At 37.4% G+C, this 10,361-nt stretch overlaps 1 protein-coding gene across 1 annotated transcript in view; it reads right to left on the bottom strand.

Moving 5' to 3' along the window:
* Positions 1-2,717: 2,717 nt before the first annotated feature.
* Positions 2,718-10,361, bottom strand: part of C20H5orf34 (chromosome 20 C5orf34 homolog) — a 31,295-nt gene continuing 23,651 nt past the window's right edge. Inside the window, exons 11-13 of the mRNA XM_052659255.1 lie at positions 9,232-9,330; positions 6,159-6,199; positions 2,718-2,911 (exon numbers count right to left, since the gene is read on the bottom strand). Coding sequence (XP_052515215.1) covers positions 2,718-2,911; positions 6,159-6,199; positions 9,232-9,330 — 334 coding nt within the window. The remainder of the gene's footprint in view (positions 2,912-6,158; positions 6,200-9,231; positions 9,331-10,361) is intronic.

The following is a 10,361-nucleotide window of genomic DNA, read 5'->3' as shown; positions in this document are numbered from 1 at the left end:
GGGTATCTCGTGTTAACCTCGAAAGTCGTGCTCCCCAAAAGGAGACATTTGGGACAATGGGGTGGGAAGTGAAAAGTGCCTTATTGGTTTCCATCTTCAACATGAGGATTCGTTTTCGGCTTAGCCGGAGATGTCCACAGCCCACCCAAGCTGCGGCGGGAAGCGGGGACACATAGTTAACCTCACCAAATGTGGGAAGCGTGGCCTTAGACGCTTGAGCTCGGAGACACCGGCTGTCCCGGATGTATTGAGATGTTTCCGATTTCTTGCAAGGGATCCTTTTCGGCTGGCGTAGTAGTTTATCACTCCGCGAGACCGCGCGACTTTGCAGGCCTGAAGCTCTTTTGTGGCGCTCCACCGCCCCCTTGGGGAGTTCTTGATAGTTACTCTGCGTTTGTACAGTGGACTTTGGGGGCCGCTCCTTGTGACAAGGCTAGAAGGCTTAATCGTGACTGTTAATTCCCCCCGGTTGAAAAAGAGACAACATAAAGGGTAGCTTGACCTTGATTAACTGGGCTGACAAGGTGCAGGTGTTTAGTAGGTCTGACCAGTTCCCATCCCGACTCCCTGCCTTGAGAGTGGTGGGTGCTCTCCAAGCACCAAGGAGACATCTAGCTTGACATTTGACCCTAGGAAGTACTGGCCCAAAAGAGGGGACTCAGAGGAAAATTTCTTTCTCCTTCTTACCTACTTTCTCAAAACAAGTGTTGGATGTAGTGCAAGGGTAGCAGTGGGATTGTATCAATATTAATATATAGTTGAAGGAGACGGTAGAAAATTGGAATCTTCCATCTCAAGCAGACTTCTAGGTCTCTCACAGATCCTTAAGGTGTGGCTCAGTTTTTGCTATAGAAGTTTACATTGCTTGACACACGCTTCAGTTCAGTTCAGTCGCTCAGTCGTGTCCCACTCTTTGCGACCCCTTGAATTGCAGCACTCCAGGCCTTCCTGTCCATCACCAACTCCCGGAGTTCACTCAAACTCACGTCCATGGAATCGGTGATGCCATCCAGCCATCTCATCCTCTGTCGTCCCCTTTTCCTTCTGCCCCCAATCCCTCCCAGCATCAGTCTTTTCCAGTGAGTCAACTCTTCGCATGAGGTGGCCAAAGTACTGGAGTTTCAGCTTTAGCATCATTGCTTCCAAAGAACACCTAGGACTGATCTCCTTTGAGATGGACTGGTTGGATCTCCTTGCAGTCCAAGGGACTCTCAAGAGTCTTCTCCAACACCACAGCTCAAAAAGCATCAGTTCTTCCGCGCTCAGCTTTCGTCACAGTTCAACTCTCACATCCATACATGACTACTGGAAAAACCATAGCCTTGACTAGACGGACCTTTGTTGGCAAAGTGATACTCTTGGTTTTGAGCTAATGGGAATGACTCAACTGAGGGAGGAAATTATACATATTTTACCTGCACAGCTTAAAAGCTTATTAAACATATTTATTGCTGAATACATTAACCACAGTGCTTTTAGTCATGTTACGGAGTTTTTTTTCTGTCTGAATGCAATAACAATTTGGCATTACCCTTATGGCAGCATGGGTACATGTCTTACTATAGTCGAGGCTTTCTGGAGTTATTTAGGGACATAGATGGTTTCCTGCGACCAAAACGAACTGTTATTTCTGTGGTCAGTCTACTGCCCAAAGGGGCTATTCATTTACACACACAGAGTGTTCCCAACATGCCAGACACTATGCTTGTTAATAAGACTATAAAATAACATTATGGGGCTCAAATTCTAGTGGAAGATATAGACCACAAAAAATAAATATGGTGATGTAATAGTAACTGGGGGAAGCCCCTCTGAGGGATATTTGTGCTGATACTTGAAGGTGGCAGGGAGCCCAGTGGGAGGAACTGAAGAAAGCATTGTGCTCAAATTGCTTACATTGTATCTCCTAACCTGTTACACTCTGCTTCCACCCCCCGCCCCCGCACTGTTTTTCTTGTTTCCTCTGCTGTTTCTTCCCTTTTATGTGAAGAGGCTGGTCTTCTCAAGAAATCATAAGTTAATCTGAACATTTCTTGTTATATTTGGTATAATCCGGAAGTCTTTTTGGAAGTATGGTTTTGTTCTTTCCCAATAGACAGGTGCAATAAACAGTACTTTTGGTGAGCTTATTTCTCCTTTGGTTTCATGTATTTTGTAGCATAAATCTTTTGAGGTGTTCAAAACAAATGAAAAGATTTGGTAACATGAGACAAATTCAGATAAAATTTAGTCTTAGCTGAAGTGCTCCATTCTTAGCTTGCAGCAATACTGCCCACATTAAAGTGTTTTTTTTTTTTTTTTTAAAGAGCTGATTCTCTTCTCATAGATCTGCTGAAAAATACTTGGAGTAGAGAGACTAAATAGCAAATGACCAATGCACACAATTCTGCATATTAAAATGAAAAAAAAATCTTGATTAATAGTGAATGCTCCACAAGACAAAACAGCAACAACTCTAAAGTTTTATAAAATTTTCTTCTCAAATCTGAGATAAATTGTTCAAATTTCTTAAATGGTTCTTTATTAATAATATACAAATATATATTTTAAAATTTACAAGTTAGATAAAACACCTCCAAAGTTAGATATCATTTCTCATATAATCATTGTACACAAGTCATGTATCTATATAATTTCTTGGCTTTCTAATAATATTCTACCAATCACTTGAAATAATATCTTCAGGGTTTAATAATATATTATACTAATTCCATTTTTCACCATTTAGAGTTTGATAGAAGATTGTCAATATCCTGAAGGATTTCAGAGGTTTTTTTCAATGCCACCGATACACTCTTTTCATTAACTTCTTTTAGCAAGGTTTCTGAAGATTTTGGTTTACAACAATCCAAAGACTGTTTGTTTTTCTTGTTAGAAATCTGGTTTAGGACACCACTATTCTCCAATAACACTAAGTTGCTTAGTTAAGGAGCTTTCCCCCTATACAGAAAACCTAGCCTTCATATTAAAATATTATTTTTCTATTGGGAGGAAGATCTCTTGGATTCATAATAGAGTTGGGACGTCAGAATTTATCAAGTCTATCCCTTATATAAATGAAGAAACTAGAATATAAGAAGGGGAAAGGAAAAGACAGTATGTATGTCTGTATTTGGATGGAAGTTTGGTGACAGGGAGGAAATAAAAGAATTAAAATCTTAGTAACATTTCTTGAAGGGCTTCCAGGTAGCTAAGAATCTGCCTGCAATGCAGGAGACCGAGGTTCAATCCCTGGGTAGGGCAGATCCCCTGAAGGAAATGGCAACCCACTCTAGTATTCTTGCCTGGGAAATCCCATGGACAGAGGAGCCTAGGGGGCTACAGTCCATGGGGTCGCAAAAGAGTTGAACATGACTTAGTGACTAAACAACAAAAACATTTCTTTAAGTGATGAAGTGATTTGGGAATGAAAGGGAACAAAGTAGGGGTGAGAGGAATATGAACAATCTGTACAGGGTATTTTTAAATAACTTAAAACATCTAGAATGAAAATAAGTGTATCCGCTATTTCAGAGCTACTTTATTTGAACAGGATTATGGAAAAATAAGAGGATAAAAGAAATTTAGATGAGTCGGGTAGGAATGCACAGAACAAAAGGTCTAACAAGAAAAAGAAGTAGGAGTCCAGTCTAAGCTGGTAACAGAGGAAGTTCCTGAACTCACCTCCTCCCACAAACACACTGAATCTATGCTACATACAGAGCAATTCTCACTGTCAGAAATGCGGGAACTACCCAAGTGACTGCTATACACTGAATGAATAAGAAAACATCCACAATGAAAGAAATGGGTAAGAATGAGACAGGCTTTCACTATAAACCCCACCCTCAGCACAACAGGGGGGAATTCACAGTTCCCAGCTTCACCCCGAGGAGCAAAGGGTTTGGACCCAAGATCTAATGCTTCAATTTTTTAAGACTTCCAAGTGTGGGACAAGCCCCTAAAACTCCTCGCTCTGAGCAGACAAACACTCATCTCCCAATCTTTCCCTAAAAGCGGCCTATCTGCTACTTTAAAAGCTTCTAGGACTTCCCTGGTGGTCCGGTGGCTAAGACTCCATCCCTTGTCAGGGAACTAGATCCCACATGCCGCAACTAAATATCCTACATACTGCAAAAAAGATAAAAGATCCTGCAGGCTGCAACTAAGAGTGCAGACAAATTTTTAAAAAGTTTCTAATTTAGCACACACCTAGGGGCAGAGTATGATGCCCCCCAGAGGAAGGCTGGCAGGTGATATCTCCATATTCCTTCTCTGGCCTGCTCTAGGTTGTTTGTCTCCCTGGAAGGAGCTTATACACAATAGAAAAAATCAATGTAAAAAAGCTGGCTTTTTTTTTGCAAAGATAAAATGAACAAAACTTTAGCTAGACTTATCAAGAAAAAAAGAGAGCTCAGATTAGTGAAAGAGGGGAAATTACAACCAATACCATATAACACAAAGGATCATAATATACTATGAACAATTATAGACCAACATATTGGACAACTTAAATGGATGGATTCCTAGAAACATACAACCCATCAAGAATGAATCCAGACCAAATGCTAGTAAGGAAATTGAATCAGTAATCAAACACCTCCCAACACAGATGGTTTCATTGGTGAATTCTACTAAATATTTAAACCAATCATTTCCAAAAAATAGAAGAGGAGAAAATACTTCAAAACCGATTTTATGAGGCCGGGATTACCCTGATAACCAGAACCAGATAAAGACACTACAAGAAAAGAAAATTACAGGCCAATATCCTTGAGGCACACAGATGCAAAAGTCCTCAACAAAACATTAGCAAATTGAATACAATAATATATTGAAATGATCATACACATGATCAAGCAGGATTTATTCCAGGGATACAGGGATGGTTCAACATATGAAAATATGATACACCACATGAAAAATGAAGAAGTCATATAATTTCAACAGATACAGAAAAACACTCAACAAACTGGATACAGAAGCAACATACTTCAATATAATAAAGATCATATATGATTAGCCCACAGCTAATATAGTCAACAGTGACAAATATACCACAAAAAATCCTCATGCTGCAACTAACACCAGAGGCAGCCAAATACAGACATTTTTTAAAAAGAAAATGAAGTTTATATATATATATATATAAAAGACAACAAGTGTTGATAAGGATGTGGAGAAAAGAGAACCATTGTGTACTTGCGAGAAATATAAATTGGTACAGCCACTATGGAAAGCAGTAAGGAAGTTTCCTCAAAAAATTATAGACAGAACTACCATATGATCCAGCAATCCCACTTCTGGTTTTATATATATATATCCAAAAGAAATGAAAACAGTCTACTGAAGAGAGATCTGTACTCCTATGTTCACTTTAGCATTAATCATAGTAGTTAAATATGGAAATAACCTATTGTTGTCCATTGTTGGATGAGTGGATAAAGATGATCCCCACATATATACACACAATAGAATACTATTCAGCCATGAGAAAGAAGGAAATCCTGCCATTTGCAGCAACATGGATGGACCTAGAAGGCATTTTGCTAAGTGAAATAAGTAGAGAAAGACAAATATCAATACTATATGGTGTCGATCATATATAGAATTTTATTAAAAAGTCAAACTCATAGACACAGAATGCAGAGTAGTAGTTGCCAGGGGCTGGGTGGTAGGGAAAGAGGGAGAAGTTATTAAAAGCATATAAACTTTCAGCTATAAGATGAATAAAGTCTGAGGATCTAATGGATAACATGATGACTGTAGTTGATAATATTGTGCTGTATGACTGAAGTTTGCTGAGAGGGTGGAAATCAGATGTTCTCATCCCTGTTGTCCCCAAGAAAAAGAGAGGTGGAAGATATGTGAAGTGATGCTTGGGTTAATTAACAAGATAGGGTAATCCTTTCACAATGCGTATGTGGGTCAGGTCACTGTGAGGTACTATTTAAATACCTTACAGTTTTTTCAATTATACCTCAATGAAGCTGAAATTAAAAAAAAAATAATAGTAAATAAAAATCATACAGATTTTACAAAAGAAAGAAGTCAGAGGCAGTTCTCAGTTATAATGTTAGAACATAATTATATAAGTGTGAAAGTCTCCATAGGCTAGCTTAAGCCTAAAAGGGAAAGAGAGAAATTGTGCAGGACATTACATTATATTTAAAGGATACAATTAAACTTCTGTATCTTTTCAAGTTCAGAAGCCACAGACCTATGCCAAAAAAAAAAAAAAAAGGTTAATGCCAGTTGTCCGATTCTCTTATATCCACAATAGTTCAAATAAGCATAGTTAATTTTTTTCATAAAGATTAGAATTTTTAACAGCGAAGAACCTAGAAATTAAGAATTCTCTTTATATTGACTTTATTTAGCCACAGATCACCTTGACTCAGCTGACAGTCTTTCATGAGTTAGGGGGCTTCCCAGATAGTGCAGTGGTAAAGAATCTGGTTGCCAATGCAGAAGCTGCGGATTCAATCCTTGGGTCATGAAGATCCCCTGGAGGAGGAAATGGCAACCCACTCCAGTATTCTTGCCTGGAAAATTCCATGGACAGAGGAGCCTGGCGGGCTACAGTCCATGGGGTTGCAATGAGTTGGACACAACCAAGCGATTGAGGATGCACCCAAGCATGAGTAAGGCAAGTGAATAGAAATCCTCCATCCCAAGGACTTCTGAATTCAGTACAGAGGTTGGAAGGTAATGAGCCTTCCTGGTATAACTCAGTACTGATCTGGCATACCTTCTACTTTCCTCCACAAGGTTTACTCAAACTTTAAAAAATCTACTAAAATCTCATCACTTCTATGAAAGAAATGCTCTCTCCTTGAATTCTTATACCATTATGTTAATTAATCATAAACTTCTTTGTAATGCCTTTTCTTGAACAATTTAACTTTTTAATCTTCATACTTAGATAGTTTCTTTGGAGGAGAAGGGATCTTACACATACAGTAAAACCTCATTTATATGGAACTTTTAGGGAATGGATGGTCTCTAGAGCTCACTTTTTATACAATTGAATTAGGTGTCCAAACGTAACTATTTTCTATTAAATTTCTTCTGGAATAGACTAATCATTCCCTTGTTTTCTTAAACAAAGTATACTAAACATTCTTTTCTCTTTGGCTTGAAGGGTTAACACTGACTGTTACCATGTTCCATAGAAACAGACACTGGCAACCAGTACTGGGTAGAGGGCTGAATGTATACAAATCCAGGAGAACCTTTCATGTGTATGTTGCCTGTTCCCTCATCACTAGATGAAACATGAGCACTGGCATACAACTAGAAAATAGTGTAACTGTACTAGCTCTCTGCAAAATTAATGAGGACATTCACGTCTAAAACATCTCTCTATCCAAGTCACTAGAAAAGTCTTTTCACAGTTCACAAAAGGGTGTAAGACTTGTCTGCTTTACTGACTTTATTATATACAATGGACCACATGCACCTTGTCAGCCTGCACTCTTCCCTTGTACTCCAGCCTATGGATGGAGAATAAGAGAAATATATCATCATTTTAAGCATCTGTAGTAAAGACTTGGATGTGACTTACTCTAAAACCTGCTGACTCTTCATCATTGCAAAACACACACTCCCTCCACCCTTTCACACATGAGAAACATTTTCTGGGTGTAAGCAACAACACAAACTACCTTTAATGCTGTTGCTCATACGATAAGCCAATCTCTTATGAAATATCTCCTAGTTTTTGACAAGCATCCTTATTAAAAAGTTGAACCAGTAAGCTAATAATAGAAGTTGAATTGGAAAAAAAATACTGAAATACAATTTAGGTAGTTGTTTATTATGTGACCTCTTCTCTTCCTTCAACCCTTTCACTTTTATAAGAAAACAAGAATCACAGTGCAGACGTCTTAGGCTTTGCGAGGGGAATGGAGCTGTTGCACGCGCTCTATTTCCCTTCCCCACTCCTCAATTTCTTGTCTCCCCTCTGCTCTGCATTGCTTCCACCCATAGCTGCTTTCACCAATCTGTACTTCTATCAACCGTTCAATTCTCAGTTTGTCTTGACAGCTACCCTCTTCTAAGCTTTCATACAAAAAGGCTAACCTTTTACAAATTTTAACAGCTAAGCAATAATGAAGTAACCAATTTTATAGCAATTTCCTACATAGCTGAAGAGATGGACCAAAGCTGAATCCTTTAAGATACCTGGATATTCAAATAACATCCACTGATTTGATTGTACCTCTTTCTCTAAGTAACTCAGGAAAATGTTATCACCTTAATGTTTATATTTTTCACCACACTATGCTAACTACCTTACAACTTAAGTTTATTTTTTGGCCACACCACATGGCATGTGGGATCCTCTTCAACCAGGGATTGAACCCACACACCCTGCAGTGGGAAGCATGGTGCCTTCCATTACTGGATGGCCAGGCAAGTCCACAACTTACTTAAATTTAAAGCTTCCTAAATTTTTCCTGGTATCCTTCTTTTGTAATATACCCATAGTGACACGAACTTTCCTAAGGATCTTTCTTCTTGTCATTTTTTTCCCCATATCAGTTCAGTTCAGTTCAGATATAGGAACTTACAATTCTGTGAAGTCTGAATTCCCCTTATAAGATCTATTCCTATCCATCAAGGTCACACCACACCCAAAAGACAAGTGTCTGCTCCACAAAAACTTCTTACTGTCTCCACAAGCCAAAATATCCTTTTTCATTTCTACACTTGTTTCCTCTCTAAAAGTCTTGACTCCTTCAAAGCCCAGTTCCAGTCCTCTGCACACAGAAAGGCACACAGGAGGGACTGAAATCTTGCTTTATTTGTTGATTTGTCAATTAATTTGAGGGAGACAATATAATAGAAATTATTTAAAAATCAAGTTTTTCCTGAAAGCTTGTTAGTCAACATTTTATTTCCTTTAATATTACTAAAATATAAAAAAAAATCTCCTCTAAAGTTTTCTATAAAGTATCCAACATGAATTTTTTACACTAAGAGTCACCCATTTTAATACGAAGTTTTCAATGCAGTTTTCTGATCTTTAGATGAAACATACTATGATAAAATATAATAAATGAGATATCCAATTAAAGATAAATTATTGTCAAGATTTAAGCTATCAAAAAAAATCATACTGGTTAAATATATTTAACTAAGAGAAAGTTTTCTTGGGAAGAAGAGTCAGTTTACCATTTAACATTCTAATAACTGAGGATTAGCTGGCTCTTCTACACAGATTAAGTTTAAAATAAATATAAATACCAGCTTTCTTCAGGAACAGAAGATGAAGGATGTATGGGTATTTCTTGCTGACTAATCTGGGTCAGCCTTCTGCACCATGATATTACTGTTGTCACATATCTAGATTGAACACATTAAGAGAGATGTTTGTAAAGTGAAAATGTAGAATATTTATAAAAATCTTCAAAAAATTATTAATTTGGGGAAAAAATTCTAAAGTAGGGTTATTTGAAAATTTTTTTTCATTGGTTAAAGGCCAGTTTTTCTCATTCATGATGAATAAAAATGAGATTTAAGAATCAGAACAAAGGTAACACTTAGATTTAATTCAAAGTTCAAATGCCTAAATTCCCCTTTTAATTTCTAAAGTAAAATGAGTTTCATTAAATTTTATCACAAAAATATCTCTACATATATGACTAAGTGAGTATTTGCTTTCTAAAATTTAAACCAGAACACACCTATTAACACACATACACATTCATAATTATATATAACTCACTGGATATACAAAGTAAGTATCAAGTTCAATAAAATGAATGATCTGGAATGACTGGCTGAAATAAACAATGTGCTTGCTAAATACAAATTTGCTTATCTTTTGAGGCAAATTATTCAAACTACCAATAAATGTTGGAGCATTTAAATTAAAATGCAATAAATCCCAACAGGAAAATAAATTAAGAGGTAAAACAGCAGTTGTTTTTTTGAAGATCCTCAAGTAAAACTGCTAACATGTCAAGAACATCACAAGAAAAATGATTATTATAACAAATTCCATAAGCCAAAAAAGAAAAAGCACACTCATGAAAAAGCTGATTTCAATAATCTTCTCCATTAAAAAAAAATTATTTATCTGCTCTTAGTTTGCAGCATGTGGGTTCTAGTTCCCTGAGCAGGTATCAAACCCAGGTTCCCTGCGTTGGAAGCACAGAGCCTTAGCCACTGGCCCACCATGGAACCCCTAATCTTTTCTATTTTAAGAATAATCATCAGCTAGTTTATTTCTCTTTATAGAAATATACGTAAGTTTAGCTATTTGTGGCTCTAAACCTTATTTCAAATTGGTTAGCGGATTAATGGGCTTCCCAGGTGGCGAAGTGGTTAAGAATCCACCTGCCAATGCAGGAGATGCAGGAGACATGGGTTAG

This window comes from Budorcas taxicolor, chromosome 20, assembly GCF_023091745.1.
Source record: "Budorcas taxicolor isolate Tak-1 chromosome 20, Takin1.1, whole genome shotgun sequence".
Taxonomy (NCBI): domain Eukaryota; kingdom Metazoa; phylum Chordata; class Mammalia; order Artiodactyla; family Bovidae; genus Budorcas; species Budorcas taxicolor.
Note: the sequence above shows the minus strand (reverse complement) of the source record. Positions and strands in the feature narration are given on the sequence as shown.